Below are 18,047 nucleotides of genomic sequence, written 5' to 3' on the forward strand. Positions count from 1 at the left end.
GTCTGAATCATGAAGTTTAATTTTGACTTGAGTGTCCCTTTAAGTATGCACTGTGCACAGGATTTTAAACACAGCACTTGCTCAGAGAGCCTAAGGAGCTTGCACCATCTGGTAATGACTCAATATGTTAATTGCTGGCATGAGCAGCTGCAGTATTTTAAATGCTGGTGCACTGAGAACATATAGCTATATTATACATGCTCGTGCAGAGAAAAAATGCTAACACTAAAACAGTGATAACTTTTACTAGAAGCATGTGTGCCAATAAATGTATATTGCAAAGATGTTTCTATTTAAAGATGTAATTAATCTATGTGCATTTACATTTTGATTAGAATGTCCCTTTAATCTGTGTTATTGCAAAGGGGAGCTTGATTTTTTTACCTGGAGCAAATCCCCCCCCCTTCTTGCTGCCCTCACCTTTCCAGACGCCCGTGGTCTGAGTCGCTGTCCTGAGCCTATCTAGGTATGATTTTCAACAAAGGGAGCAAAGTAAGTTTAATAAAAGTAAATTGGAAAGTCTCTTAAAATTGCATGAACCATTACATTTTATTTTTAACTGTCATGTCCCTTGGCCACATTCTGGAACTCGATTGCACATTGGAGCTATCTTAGGCATTGAATAAATGTGTTTGCAAACAATCTCTGCACACAATTGATCTTCCCTTTAGATTTCTTTTCACTTAAAGGGACAGTAAAGTCAAAATTAAAGTTTCATTATTCAGATAGGGCCTGCAATTTTAAACGACTTTCCAATTTACTTTTATCTTCAAACTTGTTTTGTTCTCTTGGTATTCTTTTTTTAAAGGCTAAACCTAGATAGGCTCATGGACTGATTACTAAGCCTTTGAAGGCCACCACTTATCGTAGTGTATTTTATTAGCTTTTCACAGCACAATGTTATCTATATGGCACATGAACTAGCGGAGTCTAACTGCTAGTTCATATGTGCCATATAGATAATATTGTGTTCACTCTCAGAGTTATGCATGAGTCAGCGCTTACTGGCCAAAATGCAAGCTTGTAAACAGCACTGAGATAAGGGGGCAGTCTGTAGAGGCTTAGATACAAGGTAATCACAGAGGTAAGAAGTATATTAATATAACCTTGTTGGCTATGCAAAACTGGGGAATGAGTAATAAAGGGATTATCTATCTTTTTAAACCATAAAAAAAATTCAAGTAAACTATCCCTTTAACTCCTGACAATATACTCTTTTAAACCCATCTAATTACACTGGCTATTTGTAAAATGTCTGTCTTAAACTAAACATTAATTATCAGTGTTAAAATGTGTTATGCTTTCCATAAAAATAATAATTATTTTTTATAATTATGTTTTTTGCCATGTATGCTCTTTAATTTCACTTACTCGGGCTGCAGTCCCAAGCTGCCTTGTCCCTGTGAAAACGTCTTATTCAAAAATATATAATTTAATTCTCCATGAAGATATTTGATATATTTTAAACAATTCTCTTTAACAATAAAACAAGTCATTATGGCAAATCCATATCATCCATAATATAATAAGTTTATGATTTCAATAACCCTGCTGTGAATGCAGAATATAAATTTTATGTTTTTACTGTACATGATCACAAACTATATTTCTTTCTAATGACGGTGAGTCCACGGATCATCTAATTACTATTGGGAATATCACTCCTGTCCAGCAGGAGGAGGCAAAGAGCATCTCCCTTCTTTCCAACCCCAGTCATTCTCTTTGCCTTTGTTAAGAGCAAGGAGGTGGTAAAGTTTAGGTGTCTGGAAGAAGATTTTTCAATCAAGATTTTATTATTTTTCAGCAGTGCAAGTTTGTTCTGCTTTTTCCTGGGGTTTAGCCATAGCCCATGTCAGTCTCTTCAGTAGAGCAGTGGTGGCTTTTAAGCAATTGGGAACTTGTGGGGTATAATCCTCACTGCACCTCCCAAACAGTTATTGCTGCCCTAACCTGAAAGCCTGAGGAAGATCACTCAGTCTTTTTCTTTTACCACAGGTCCATGTGAGGAAGGATGCCTCTCATACCTAGTGAGCTGCCATGCTGCCAGGCAGATTACATAGAGGTAAGTGCTAAGTTTATTTTTCTAGGAAGCAGTACAGACAAATTATTGGCACTTTAACAGTTTATCTGTTGGGACATTAGACTCAATTTTCCTAATGTTGGTCATAGGACAATGAGAGGCAGTTGGGCAGGCACTGGGGACGTGAGGAAAAAGGACTATAGAACTAGTTCTTTTTATTTAGAAGTTACGGTGGTTTTCACATTCTGCAGATTTTATTTTAAATTAAATGATGGCCGGGAGGTTCTGATGGTGACACCCACGATGGTCGGGTCTATGCTAGAAGCGGCAAAGTATTTGCGCACTTTTCCTCCTTATTCGTCTCCAATCTAGTTGTGGTTCCGTTTTTTGAGCCAATAGCTGTTCCGGATATAGTGTGGAGCAGTTCTGTTTGAGTCCGGATATTCTGTTGCTGAAAAGGAAACAGTTCTTTTCTCCGGTGGTCTGCAGGACAGGTAGGCACCTCAACAGGCTGGCTGCCACAGGTGTTATAAGAGGGTTTTTTGTGACAAGATAAAAAAGTTACCGTTTAAAATTTAAAGGGGCAGTTCTGTTTTTGTGTGACATATGTTTAGTGACAAATAAAAGTATTTTCTTTTTCATTTGGCTAATTTTGCTAAAGATGGACCAAGAGGCCCTGCAGAACGTGACTTGTGCTTTATGTTTTAATGCTAATGTGGAACCACCAATCCCTTTCTGTTCCTCATGTATTGAGAGAACATTGAATTACAGGGATAAACTTTTTGAATGTGAGCCAGCATTGTCTAGGGAGGATGCTGTTCAGGGGTCTTCTGCAAATTTTCAAGATAAGCCGCAGCTTTCTCCTCAAATGTCCCAAATTTTATCGTCCACACATGCAGTGCCCTGCGCTTCCTCACAAGCTCTGGTTGGAGTTTAATTGCTAGACATCGCTACCCTTATGTCTTCTGCGGTAACTAATGCGCTGTCTGCTTTTACCATGCTGCAGGGAAAGCGCAAGAGGAAATCTAAGGATTTAGGGAGTAAGGTTTCTGACATAGTCGTGGCTGTTTCGAATGTTCCTTCCCAGAAGTCTTAGGAGAAGGTACTTTGGTGGCATCTGAGGGTGAAATCTCAGATTCAGACAGTGTAACTCCTTCTTCTGATGCTGAAGTCGTATAATTTAGATTAAAGCTGGAGCACCTCCGTTTGTTACTTAAAGAGGTTTTGGCTACCTTGGATGACTCTGACACTACTGTCTTAGTCAATCCTAAAAGTCTAGTTAACTTAATAAGTATTTTGATGTACCTTCCATAGTGGAGGTTTTCCCGGTACCAGATCGGGCCACAGCAATTATTACTAAGGAATGGGAGAGACTGGGTATCCCTTTTTCTCCATCCCCTATTTTTAAGAAGATGTTTCCTATTGCTGATTCCATCAAGGAGTCTTGGCAGACAGTCCCCAAGGTGGAAGGGGTAATTTCCACTTTGGCTAAAAGGACTACTATTACCATAGAGGATAGTTGTTCCTTTAAAGATTCGATGGATAAGAAGTTGGAGGGGTTGTTTAAAAAGATGTATTTACACCAGGGTTTACAATGGCAACCTGCGGTGTGTATTGCTACTGTCACTAGGGCGGCGGCATACTGGTTTGATGCATGGTCTGATTCTATTCAGGCAGACACTCCCCTTGAAGAGATCCAGGATAGGATCAAGGCCCTTAAGTTGGCCAATTCTTTTATTACGGATGCTTCCCTACAGGTTATCAAGCTGGGAGCAAACATTTCTGGTTTTGCAGTACTTGCCCGCAGAGCCTAATGTTTGAAATCCTGGTCTGCGGATGTGTCATCTAAGTCTAAACTTTTGGCATTTCCTTACAAGGGTAAGACCTTGTTTGGGCCGGGCTTGGCTGAAATTATTTCCGACATTACGGGAGGAAAGGGTAATTTCCTCCCTCAGGATAAGAGGAATTAACAGAAGGTATGTCAGAGTAATTTTAGTTCCTTTCGAAACTTCAAGGGTAAGGCTTTCTCTCCCTCTACAAAGCAGGAACAGTCCAAGCCTTCCTGGAGGTTCAACCAGTCATGGAACAAGGGAAAGCAATCTAAGAAGCCTGCTACTGACTCAGTCAGCATGAATGGTCTGCCCCCAATCTGGGACCAGATCTTGTGGGGGGCAGACTTTCCTTCTTTGCTCAGGCTGGGGTTCGGGATGTTCAGGATCCCTGGGCGGTGGACATAGTGTCCAAGGGATACAAACTAGAGTTCAAGACCTTTCCTCCCAGGGAAAGGTTTCTGCTCTCAAGATTATCTGTAGACCAGATAAAGAGAGGCGTTCTTACACTGTGTTCGAGACCTTTCTGACCTGGGAGTGATAGTTTCTGTTCCAATGCAGGAAAAGGGTCTGGGATTTTACTCCAATCTGTTTGTGGTTCCCAAAAAAGAGGGAACTTTCAGATTGATTCTGAATCTCAAAAGTTTTAAAAAGTTCCTCAGAGTACCGTCCTTCAAGATGGAAACTATTCGTTCCATTCTTCCCTTGCTTCAAGAGGGTCAATTCATGACAACAGTAGATTTAAAGGATGCGTACCTGCATGTTCCAATTCACAGGGATCATCACAAGTTTCTGAGGTTCGCATTTCTAGACAAACACTTCCAGTTTGTGGCTCTTCCATTCAGCCTTGCCACAGCTCCCAGAATTTTTTCAAAAGTCCTGGGATCTCTGTTGGCGGTGCTCCGTTTGCGGGGCATTGCAGTGGCACCTTATCTGGACGACATTCTGGTTCAGGCGCCATCCTTTCAGCAAGCGAACTCCCACACAGAGATGTTGTTAGCCTTTCTGCGCTCTCACGGATGGAAGGTGAATTTGGGAAAGAGTTCCTTAATTCCAGCTACAAGGGTAGTGTTCTTGTGAACCATAATAGATTCCCTATCGATTAAAATATTTCTGACAGAGATCAGAAAATCAAAGATCTTTGATTCTCGTTGAGCGCTTCAGTCCTCTCTTCGGCCGTAAGTGGCTCAATATATGGAGGTAATCGCTCTTATGGTAGCTGCCATGGACATCATTCCGTTTGCCCATTTGCACCTCAGGCCTCTGCATTTATGCATGCTCAGACAATGGAACAGGGATTATGCGGATCTGTCTTCTCGATTACACCTGGATCAGGCGACAAGAGATTCTCTTCTTTGGTGGTTGTCTCAGGAACATCTCTCCCAGGGAACTTGCTTACGCAGAGCCTTCTGGGTGATTGTGACAACGGATGCCAGCCTGTTGGGGTGGGGAGCAGTCTGGGCTCTCTAAAGGCTCAGAGGACATGGACTTGAGAGGAGTCTGTTCTCCCCATAAACATTCTAGAGCTGAGGGCAGTCTTCAATGCTCTTCTGGCCTGGCCTCAGTTAGCTTCAGCCCGGTTTATCAGGTTCCAGTCGGACAACATAAATTTAGTGGCTTACATCAACCATCAGGGAGGAACTCGGCGTTACTTGGCCATGATAGAGGTAGCCAAGATTATTCATATACTCATTTAATTTTATCTAAGTGTGGTTTTTCTGAGTCGGTCATTGAGACCATGATTCAGGCTCGTAAGCCTGTGACTAGAAAGATTTACCATAAGATATGGTGTAAATGTTTGCATTGGTGTGAATCCAGAGGCTACTCTTGTAGTAGAGTTCGGATTCTTAGAATTTTGTCCTTTCTCCAGGAGGGTCTGGAGAAGAGTTTATCTGCGAGTACTTTGAAGGGTCAAATATCTGCCTTGTCTATTTTGTTGCATAAACGTCTGGCGGATTTACCAGACATGCAATCTTTTTGTCAGGCCTTGGTCAGAATCAGGCCTTTGTTCAAACCTGTTACTCCTCCCTGGAGTCTTAACCTTGTTCTTAAAGTTCTTCAACAGGCTCCGTTTGAGCCTATTCATTCCTTAGATATTAAGTTATTATCTTGGTTTTGTTTCTTGTTGCAATTTCTTCTGCCCGCAGAGTCTCAGAACTCTCTGCGTTGCAGTGTGAATCCCCTTATCTTATTTTTCATTCTGATAAGGTAGTTCTACGTACTAAGTTGGGGTTCCTTCCTAAGGTGGTTTCGGATAGGAACATTAATCAAGAAATTGTTGTTCCTTCTTTGTGTCCTAACCCTTCTTCTCATAAGGAGCGTCTGCTGCACAACCTAGATATGGTGCGTGCTTTGAAATACTATTTACAGGTGACTAAGGTTTTTCGCCAATCTTCGGCTCTGTTTGTTGTTTTCTCTGGGAAACTGAAGGGTCAGAAAGCTACGGCTACTTCTCTTTCTTTGTGGCTGAAGAGTTTAATTTGCTTGGACTTTGAAACTGCTGGACAGCATCCTCCTGAGAGATTCACGGCTCATTCTACAAGGGCTGTTTCCTCTTCCTGGGCATTCAAAAATTAAGCTTCTGTGGAACAGATTTGTAAGGCTGCAACTTGGTCCTCTCTACACACTTTTTCCAAATTCTATAAATGTGATGCTTTTGCCTCGGCTGAGGCCTCTTTTGGTAGAATAGTTCTTCAAGCAGTGGTGCCTTCCGTTTAGGTTCCCTTTCTTGTCCCTCTGTGTCCTGTAGCTTGGGTATTGATTCCCAAAAGTAATTAGATGATCCGTGGACTCACCGTGTAATTAGAAATAAAACAAAATTTATGCTTACCTGATAAATGTATTTATTTCTTGACACGGTGAGTCCACAGCCCTCCCTGTTTTTTTAAGACAGGTTTTTGTTGTATTATAAACCTCAGGCACCTCTGCACCTTGTTGCTTCCTTTCTCTCTTTTTACTTTGGTCGAATGAATGGGGTTGGAGGGAAGGGAGGTGATATTTAACAGCTTTGCTGTGGTGCTCTTTGCCTCCTCCTGCTGGCCAGGAGTGATATTCCCAATAGTAATTAGATGATCCGTGGACTCACAATGTCAAGAAAGAAATTTATCAGGTAAGCATAAATTTTGTTTTATACTTTGGCGTTTGATTATCTTTAGAGCTACTAGTCAGATGTATTTCTTTTTAATACACTATACATCACATTCTTTACATCATGACCACATTACAAGCAGATGTGTACATTTATTTTTTTGGCTGTGGGCACTGGAGTGAGTGTTTCTACTAACCCAATATGAAGGCAAAAAATAAATAAAAAATAAAAACATCTTGACTTATTGGATGGGTGGGGTGCGGGGGGTGTTGATAACCAGCAGTGGTTCTAGACCATATTTTTTTTTTGAGGGGTGCATAATATTGTCCGCAAAACTATAAAGAGTACAAGGGGTGTTGCCTACTGTTTTTGGAATTATATATTAGGTCACTAGAGTGTGAAATATAACAGTGTTCTGCACTTCCAGGAACTGAAAAGCTCACAATTACAGAATGCAATTACAGATATATATATATAGAGATAGATAGATAGATAGAGATAGAGAAATATATATATAGATAGATAGATATGGATATAGATATATAGATAGATATAGAAAGATTTATCATTTTATATTCCCATATCAAAATGTTTACTGTCACTTTAACAAACCTTCCTTATTTCAGGCTGTTAACACCGTTAAATGCTTTAACAGTCAAAGTGCAAACTTTTTCGAAAAATATTTTTCACAGCTCTAAATCTTAAAAGATGATTTTGTCTGACAGATTCACTAGACCGAGATAGATAGAAAAGCAATTGGTGTAGCACTAATCTGTGATAAGGTTTGAAGCAGATTTGTTCTCCTTTCTCTCTCCTTGATATACTAGAGAAATAAAAGTCTGGTAGTAAATGTACTTGTCTGTGTGTTTGATCTTTTTCCTGCTTTCCTATATAGTATTTTGTCCTCCTTTTGTGAGCAGCCTTGTGTGCACTGTGATTCTTGTCAAACTAACACAATCTTCCTTCTATTCCTTGTCTTTTTAACCTCTCTATCCTGCTCGTGTCTGTTTTTGTCTGTAGTCATGCAGACCAGGTTCCTCCTTGCTTGACAAATGAGACTTCTCTCCCCTCACCTTGGGGCACGCCAGCTTTATCCCGGAAAAGGTACTGGTATTCCTCATATTTAGTTTTTTTAAATACTTTATGTATTGTGTAAAAAAAAAACTCCTTTTGACTTGAATGGATGTTTCATGTGAATTCTATATTAAAGAGATACTACACCCAAAAAAATGATTTCATGATTAAGACAGAGCAGATCGACTTTCTAATTTACTCCAATTATCAAATTTTCTTTGTTTTCTTGCTATCTTTATTTTGACCATTTTTGGTTCAGAACCTGGGTTTACGCTTGCTTATTGGTGGCTCAATGTTGCCACCAAAAAGCAAGTGCTATCCAGGGTGCTGAACCTAAAATGTGACCGCTCCTAAGCTTTACCTTTCTGCTTTTTAAGTAAAGATAGCAAGAGAACAAAGAACAATTGATATAGGAGTAAACTAGAAAGTTGCTTAAAATCGCATGCTCTATCTGAATCATGAAAGAAAAAAACTGGGTTTAGTGTCCCTATAAACTGTGTAGTTGTGGTTTCTGCTTTTATGTGCATTACCTTTATATATGTTTAATGTAAGAAGAATTAACAGCTTGACACTACTGCCTACTACAAATATTGGAGACACAGAGAGAGAATATGAATAAATGAATATTTATATATTTGTGAGTGTGTCACTATTAGCCAATAGAACAGCTACTGTGTTTAGCCCTCTGCATGCGCCATATCCACCTTAGAGCCCTGCAGGCCCTATATCCAACCCAGATCTCAGATACCTGGCTACGAAGTCCCTTTGTCAGCACAATACGTTACTGTTTCCAGGGCAACCAGGCTACTGTTTGGTGCGTTCCCCTGTGCATGGTGTGCCGCCTCTCAAACACCACATCATGTGCACGGGAAATGATAATAAATACCGCTGGACCTGGCTACAACACTGTTTAAAGGGACATGAAACACATTTTTTTTCCTTTCATTATTCAGCTAGAGCATATCATTTTAAACAACTTTCCAATGTACTTCTGTTATCAAATTTGCTTCATTCTCTTGGTATCCTTTGTTTAAGGAGCAGTGGGAACTAAATGAACACATCAGGAAAGCCAATGACAAAAAGAATATATATGCAGCCACCAATCAGCAGCTTACTCCCAGTAATGCATTGCTTCTCCTGAGCCTACCTTAGTATGCTTTTTAACAAAGGATACCAAAAGAACCAATCACATTAGGTAATAGAAGTAAATTGGAACGTTATTTAAAATTGCATAATCTATCTAAATCACGATAGTTTAATTTTGACTTTACCCTTTAACAACCAGGCAGAAAAGTAACGAGCTTTGCTACATACTACGTTAGCACATATATTGTTCATTGCTGACCCCTGGTATAGATTACAAACTGTTTATGGTGCTTTTATATCCAATGCTTTTTATTGACTGAAGGATGTTAATATTTTCTTTAAAGGGCCACTATAGAATAACATTGTTTTAGTTACAGCCTGTTATTTTATTACTTTTGACCCTGCAATGCTATGTGTTTAACCATTTTGTAAGTTTAAGTACCGCTTTAGAGCTGCAGAGAACTCCTGGTCCTGAGCAGAAACTGCAGCTGAGCCAATCAATAGCACTTATTGCACAGCTAGATCGTTTCCGATTGGAAGCAGCAGACTATTTTAACGGTGTTTAACCCCTTATTGCAGGGTAAATAGTGGTACGATTACATTCTCTGAGTTAGAACATATAATTTATTAATTATAATGGTCCTTTAAGGCCAAGTAATTATCCTCAACTTAAGGGCTGGATAATATGCTACATGCTCTGTATATCAAATGTGATCCATATCACTTTAGCGAAGTATCCAGCTTATTTGCAGTAAGAGGAAAGTTAGCAGTCTGCAGTGTTCATTAGGTTAGTTTTTGACAATCAAAAGCAACTTTGAAGAAAACATATTTTCTTATGTTTTAATTTTTAACAAAAGCTATTTTACTCTTAGCAATGACTTGCCTGTCCCTCTTTCTTCATGGTATACAACCCCAATTCCGAAAAAGTTGGGAGAGTATGGAAAATGCAAAAAAACGGAGTCATTTGAAACTCAGTTTACCCTGTACTATATTGAAAACACATTAATAATATATTATTTGATGTTTTACTTGGTGAATTTAATGTATTTTTTAAAATATACACTCATTTCAAATCTGATGACTGCAACACACTCCAAAAAAAAGTTGGGACAGTTGACTGTTTACCACTGTGTAACATCACCTTTTCTTTTAATAACACTTATTAATGGTTTGGGCACTGAAGACACCACGATTGGTTAAGTTTAGCAAGCAGAATTTCCCCCCCATTTATCCATTAATCATGTCTTCAGCTGCACGACTATGGGGCCTTCGTTGCCTTATTTTGTGCTTCATAATGCGCCACACATTCTCAATCAGAGACAGGTCAGGACAGCAGGCAGGCCATGCTAGCACCCGCACTCTCTGCTTACGCAACCATGCGCTTGTAATCCGGGCAGAATGTGGTTTGGAGTTGTCCTGCTGGAAATGCAGGGACGTCCCTGGAAAAGACGTTTGGATGGCAGCACATGTTGCTCCAAAATGTATACATATCTTTCTGCATTAATGGTGCCCTTACAGATGGGCAAGTTGCCTATGCTATGGGCACTGACACACCCCAATACCATGACAGACGCTGGCTTTTGGACCTGTCGCTGATAACGGCTTGGATGGTCCTTTTCCTCTTTGACCCGGAGAACATGAAGGCTGTTATTTCCAAAAACTATTTGAAATGTCGACTCGTCGGATCCACAAAATACAATTCCACTATGCTCAGATGAAATCGAGCCCAGAGAAGTCGTCTTCTATTTTGCATAGTAAATCTTAACTTGCATCTGTGGTTGCAGCGGCGAATGGTGTTAACTAACAAAGGTTTACCAAAGTATTGCCGAGCTCATGTCAGGATATCCATTACAGACTGATGACGGTTTTTGAAACGGTTATAGGGATCAGAGATCACGCGCATTCAGAAGTGGGTTTTTGGCCTTGCCCTTTACACACCGAAATTTGACCGGATTCCTTGAATCTTTTACATTGTGCACTGTAGAATGTGAAATGTCCAAAATCCTCCCGATTTATCTTTGGGGAATGTTGTTCTCAAAGTGTTGGCTTATTCGCTGACGCATCTGTTGGCAGATTGGCGAGCCTCGACCCATCCTTGCTCTTGACATACTAGGCCTTTTTTGGAGGCTCTGTATATACTCTGATTACACGATTGCCTCCCCTGTTTCACATCACCTTCTTATTTCAACTTGTCACATTGCTATTAGTGCTAAATTGCCCCTGTGCCAACTTTTTTTTCATTGTGTTGCAATCATCAGATTTGAAATGAGTGTATATTTTAAAAAATACATTAAATTCACAAAGTAAAACCTCAAATAATGTGTTAATAATGTGTTTTCCATATATTAAAGGGTGAATTCAATTTTCAAACGACTTTTTTGTTTTTTTTGCATTTTCCATACTGTCCCAACTTTTTCGGAATTGGGGTTATAATAAAACTGTTTTCAACAGCCCTGTTTATGGGGATGCTGTGCATGAATTAGATTGCGACTCTAATAGATGCACTCCTTTGGAGAAATCTACCCTGAATCCCTTGCACTGGAAACATTGTTTGCTTAGGAAGTCAGTGGTTAAGCATGCTTTCCTACAATTTCCACTTGCAAACTATTGTGCAACCCTTATGTAATGTTATACATAGTTTAGTATTTTAATTACAATTGATACATGCAACATGATACGCTACCTTAACTCTATGTATTTTAAAACATTTTTTAATGATTGTTTTGCTAAAAATAACTTTCCTTGCTTATAAAAATCATATGTAATCCTGAAAATCTGGCCTGTTAGGGACACCTAACAACATGTTTGAAAGCCAGTGGTTTACAGTATTTTACCTGCAGACTGAGAATAGGGTTGCCACCTAGGCCATGTTTTCCTGGACACTTATGAGTTACTCATGCTGCAGGGTGTGCAGGGAGGAACATGTATTATGCTGTTAATCAGGCACAATACATGTTGCGCCCTGCTTACCTTGCAACATGAGTAACTCATAAGTGTCCAGAAAAACATGGCCGAGGTGGCAACCCTATTCTCAGTCTGCAGGTAAAATACTGTAAACCACTGGCTTTCAAACATGTTGTTAGGTGTCCCTAACAGGCCAGATTTTCAGGATTAACCTGGGTGAAGTAGGCAAAAATAACAATGTTTACTAATCAGCTGATTATTTCTCCAACATTGGTGTGTCCGGTCCACGGCGTCATCCTTACTTGTCGGATATTCTCTTCCCCAACAGGAAATGGCAAAGAGTCCCAGCAAAGCTGGTCACATGATCCCTCCTAGGCTCCGCCCACCCCAGTCATTCTCTTTGCCGTTGCACAGGCAACATCTCCACGGAGATGGTTAAGAGTTTTTTGGTGTTTAAATGTAGTTTTTATTCTTCTATCAAGTGTTTGTTATTTTAAAATAGTGCTGGTATGTACTATTTACTCTGAAACAGAAAAGGATGAAGATTTCTGTTTGTAAGAGGAAGATGATTTTAGCAGACAGTAACTAAAATCGGTTGCTCTTTCCACATAGGACTGTTGAGATGAAGTAACTTCAGTTGGGGGAAACAGTTAGCAGACTTTTCTGCTTAAGGTATGACTAGCCATATTTCTAACAAGACTGTGTAATGCTGGAAGGCTGTCATTTCCCCTCATGGGGACCGGTAAGCCATTTTCTTAGTCAAAAACAAACAGAATAAAGGGCTTATTATGGGCTAAAAAACTGGTAGACATTTTTATGGGCTAAATCGATTGCTTTATTTGTGCATATTATTCAAATTTAGGCTAACAATTGACATTTATAATCTTGGGGAACGTTTATAAAACGGCAGGCACTGTATTGGACACCTTTTTCAGTCAGGGGGCCTTTCTAGTCATAGACTGAGCCTCATTTTCGCGCCATTAATGCGCAGTTGTTTTTTGAGAACAGGGCATGCAGATGCATGTGTGTGGATCTAAGAATCTCTGAAAAAGCTTTTAGAAGGCGTCATTTGGTATCGTTTTCCCCTCAGGGCTTGGTTGGGTCTTAGCAAAGACTGTATCTGGGACTGTATAGGGGTTAAATTGAAAAACGGCTTTAAGACACTGTGGTGAAAATTTGGTAATTTTTGAACAATTCCTTCATACTTTTTCACATATTCAGTAATAAAGTGTTTTCTGTTTGAAATTTAAAGTGACAGTAACGGTTTTATTTTAAAACATTTTTTGTGCATTGTTGACAAGTTTAAGCCTGTTTAACATGTCTATACCTTCAGATAAGCTATGTTCTATATGTATGAAAGCCAATGTGTCTCCCCATTTAAATTTATGTGATAATTGTGCCATAGCGTCCAAACAAAGTAAGGACAGTACTGCCACAAATAATGATATTGCCCAAGATGATTCCTCAAATGAGGGGAGTAAACATGATACTACATCATCTCCTACTGTGTCTACACCAGTTTTGCCCATGCAGGAGGCCCCTAGTACATCTAGTGCGCCAATACTTATTACCATGCAACAATTAACGGCTGTAATGGATAACTCCATAGCAAATCTTTTATCCAAAATGCCTACTTATCAGAGAAAGCGCGATTGCTCTGTTTTAAACACTGAAGAGCAAGAGGACGCTGATGATAATTGTTCTGTCATACCCTCACACCAATCTGAAGGGGCCATGAGGGAGGTTTTGTCTGAGGGAGAAATTTCAGATTCAGGAAAAATTTCTCATCAAGCTGAACCTGATGTTGTGACATTTAAATTTAAATTAGAACATCTCCGCGCACTGCTTAAGGAGGTGTTATCTACTCTGGATGATTGTGACAATTTGGTCATTCCAGAGAAATTATGCAAGATGGACAGGTTCCTAGAGGTTCCGGTGCCCCCCGACGCTTTTCCTATACCCAAGCGGGTGGCGGACATAGTAAATAAAGAGTGGGAAAAGCCCGGCATACCTTTTTGTTCCTCCCCCTATATTTAAGAAATTATTTCCTATGGTCGACCCCAGAAAGGACTTATGGCAGACAGTCCCCAAGGTCGAGGGGGCAGTTTCTACTCTAAACAAACGCACTACTATTCCTATCGAAGATAGTTGTGCTTTCAAAGATCCTATGGATAAAAAATTGGAAGGTTTGCTTAAAAAGATTTTTGTACAGCAAGGCTACCTTCTACAACCAATTTCATGCATTGTTCCTGTCACTACGGCAGCGTGGTTCTGGTTCGAGGAACTAGAAAAGTCGCTCAGTAGAGAAACTCCATATGAGGAGGTTATGGACAGAGTTCACGCACTTAAATTGGCTAACTCTTTTAATTTAGATGCCGCTTTGCAATTAGCAAAATTAGCGGCGAAAAATTCAGGGTTTGCTATTGTGGTGCGCAGAGCGCTTTGGCTAAAGTCTTGGTCAGCGGATGTGTCATCCAAGACAAAATTACTTAACATTCCTTTCAAAGGTAAAACTTTATTTGGACCTGATTTGAAAGAGATTATTTCAGACATCACTGGGGGAAAGGGCCACGCCCTTCCACAGGTGTCACGATTACATATTGCTTAATAACAACCTGTTACTTTTACTGAGAATATGCCTTTAATTGTCTGATCAATTCACCTGCTATGCTATTTAAGCCTCCTCCCCCTTCTCCACTTTGCTTGTTATTGTTTTTCACTAACCATAGTGTGATTCAAACTGAGCTCTAGTATTTAGTTACCTCTTTGGATTTCATCCTAATATCTTCCATTCCGGATTCACCAACTTCTCTTGCTGAAACCAGCCTACATTTCCTGTTACTGGATTGACACTTCTCCTAGCCGTTGCTGTCAGCTTACTCCATTCAGCCGAATCTTCCGCCCTGCATCGTGGAGCTGTGACGTCACACGCCAACTTCTTCGGCATCAGCGCTGCAACCGTTTCTCCGATTCAAGCTGTGAGATTTCTCTTCTATTATCTAAAAACTTTGTTTTACCTTCCAGGTACAGTCTGTAACTGCTTACATATTTTTAAGCTACTTAATTTGATACAATTTCTGCTACGCATATTTACTCATAATTCCTGATATATTGTGGCAGAGCTTTACTTTTACATAGTAGCTATTTTTTTCGTGTTAACACTGTTTCATTTTTTCTCTGGTTATAGACACGGTTTTTCTGTTGTTCCTCCAGTATTCATTTACTCGATACAGCTATAGAAATATCTAATGCTATTTATCCATATAACAAATTGCAAAGTTTACACTCGGATTCTGACATTACTTCTTTTAGTAATCCATGTTATTATCTAGTTTAAACCTTGCTACAAATCCTATGATCTCAGCAGTTGTGATTCATATAAATTATTTCATACTACAACATAGTATTTTTGACATTACAGAATAACAAGCCCTTAAAACATGGATCCAGCTGAGATGTCTAATCAGATACAAACTCTCTCTCAAAAAGTGGATGCATTAACTGATGGCCTCAATACCCTCAAACAAGAAAACCAGGGACTGAAAACTTATATTAAAGACTTTGTAGATAGTAGAACTCGCTTCCAGGAACCACAAGTTAGTCTCCCAGATATATTCTCAGGAGATAGAAAACAATTTAGAGATTTTAAAAACTCTTGTCTTCTGTTGTTTGCACTGAAACCATACACATATCCCACTGACAGAGTTAAGGTGATGACTACCATTTCCTATTTAAGAGCAGAACCCAGAAGCTGGGCTAATTCCTTCCTGGAGACAAACGATGATATACTTAACTCTTTAGATTCCTTCTTTTCTACCCTTGGTCAGCTTTATGATGACCCTTACAAACAACTAACCGCTGAAACTGCAATGCGCTCTCTTAAACAGAAAAGAAGGGATGTTGAAGATTATATTGCAGATTTTAAGAGGCTAGCTACTGACACCCAATGGAATAATTTGTCTCTAAAAAATCAGTTTAGATTGGGTTTGTCAGAATCCATTAAAGACGAACTCTCTCGCACTGAAATTCCTCACACTTTGGAGGAACTAATTAATCTCAGTATCAGTATTGACAGAAGGCTTAGGGAGAGACAAAACGAGAAAGGTTATCATGAGTCAACACATAAGAAACAAAACCCTTCTTTGCCTACACATTCTCATGTTAAAAACACCACTGAACCTATGGAAATTGGTTTTCTTAAAGGCCCTTTAAGCAATCAAGAAAAGTTAAGAAGGCGCTCCCAGAATTTATGCATGTACTGTGCATCAGAAGAGCATACTGTCAAAGCCTGTCCCATTCTCCAGAAACAGAATAAGGGTAAGAACTCCCATCCTTTTTATTCCTTAAATGCTGTGTCACACTCTGCAAGCTACTGTAACCTATGCCTTCTCTTGCAGTGGGATCAACTTCGAGTGAACGTTTCAGGGATAATTGACTCTGGTGCTTCTGCCTCTTACATTGATGTGTGTTTTGCCACAAAAAATAAAATTCCACTTATAAAAAAAAAGGCTCCTGTACCTTTAAGGGGAATTGATGGGGAGGTTCTGTCCTCTGGACCGGTAATTTATGAAACAATACCATTACTCCTATCCACACCAGACCACCATAGGGAGTACATTTCCTTTGATGTCATTACATCCCCCGTCTTCCCTCTCATTTTAGGCCTACAATGGTTAAAATTACATAACCCTCTAATATCATGGTCAAATCTCACTGTAAAGTTTAATTCTGATTATTGTTTATCCACTTGCTACCCTACTCTGCTTTTACAACCACCTCAAATCTCCACTGATATAGAGATACCTAATGTTTATGCCGACTTTATTGATGTTTTCAGTAAAAAAGAATCCCAAAACCTACCGCCGCATCGTATCTATGACTGCCCTATTGATTTACTACCAGGTGCAGTCATACCTTGTGGTCATGTGTTCCCATTGTCCAAACCTGAACTGGAACACTTAAAATCATATATTGAGGAAAATTTAGAGAAGGGATTCATCAGACCATCTACCTCTCCCGCTGCGGCCGGTATGTTTTTTGTAAAAAATAAAGATGGCAGTTTAAGACCCATAGTGGATTACCGGCAGCTGAACAAGGTTACTGTTAAAAACCGGTATCCTCTGCCCCTTATCCCAGAGCTAATTGAGCGTTTGGAAGGTGCCAAGGTCTTCACTAAACTTGACCTCCGAGGTGCGTATAATCTCGTTCGTATGAGGGCTGGAGACGAATGGCTGACGGCGTTCCGTACTCGCTATGGCTTGTACGAATACACCGTCATGCCATTCGGTCTCTGCAACGCCCCGGCAACCTTCCAACACTTTATTAACGATATCTTCAAAGATATTCTTGACACCTATATTGTAATCTATCTTGATGATATTTTGATCTATTCAAAAACACTAGAAGAACACACAAAACACGTCAGACAGGTATTATCACGCTTACGCTCACATTCTTTATATGCTAAAGCCGAAAAATGTATATTTCATACAAACCAGATCACCTTTCTTGGTTATCAGATTTCGGAATTTGGCATACAGATGGACGACTCTAAAATACCACCATACGACAGTGGCCAGAGCCAAGTAATAAGAAACAGGTACAAAGCTTTCTAGGCTTTGCAAATTTTTACCGAAAATTTATAAACAATTTCGCAGCAATTGCCAAACCACTTACCAATCTCACAAAATCAAATATTAAGTTCATCTGGACTGTTGAATCCCAAAAGGCTTTCGATCTCCTAAAACAAAAATTCACCTCTGCACCTATATTACGCTACCCTAATAACCAACTCCAATATGTATTGGAGGTAGATGCCTCCGATTATGCTATTGGAGCTGTTCTTTCACAAAGAGAACACCTAAAGAAACCTCTACATCCCGTAGCTTTTTATTCAAGATGTTTGACGGCTCCTGAGTTGCATTACCCTGTGGGTGATAAAGAGTTACTGGCTATTAAGGTTGCTTTTGAACAGTGGCGTCATCTCCTTGAAGGAGTGACATACCCAACCATAGTGTATACTGATCATAGGAATTTACAGTACCTT

General features: G+C 39.7%; 1 protein-coding gene across 5 annotated transcripts in view; it reads left to right on the forward strand.

Annotated features, from left to right (window-relative positions):
- The window catches only part of WDFY3 (WD repeat and FYVE domain containing 3), an 840,855-nt gene that overhangs the window by 423,662 nt on the left and 399,146 nt on the right, over positions 1-18,047 (forward strand). For 4 of the 5 annotated variants that reach the window (XM_053703393.1, XM_053703396.1, XM_053703395.1 and 1 more), the window contains exon 14: positions 7,958-8,041. The exons of the other annotated variant lie outside the window; for it this stretch is intronic. In XM_053703393.1, the coding sequence (XP_053559368.1) occupies positions 7,958-8,041 (84 nt within the window). The remainder of the gene's footprint in view (positions 1-7,957; positions 8,042-18,047) is intronic. 5 annotated transcript variants of the gene reach the window in all.

This window comes from Bombina bombina, chromosome 2 (assembly GCF_027579735.1).
Source record: "Bombina bombina isolate aBomBom1 chromosome 2, aBomBom1.pri, whole genome shotgun sequence".
In the NCBI taxonomy this organism is placed as follows: Eukaryota; Metazoa; Chordata; class Amphibia; order Anura; family Bombinatoridae; genus Bombina; species Bombina bombina.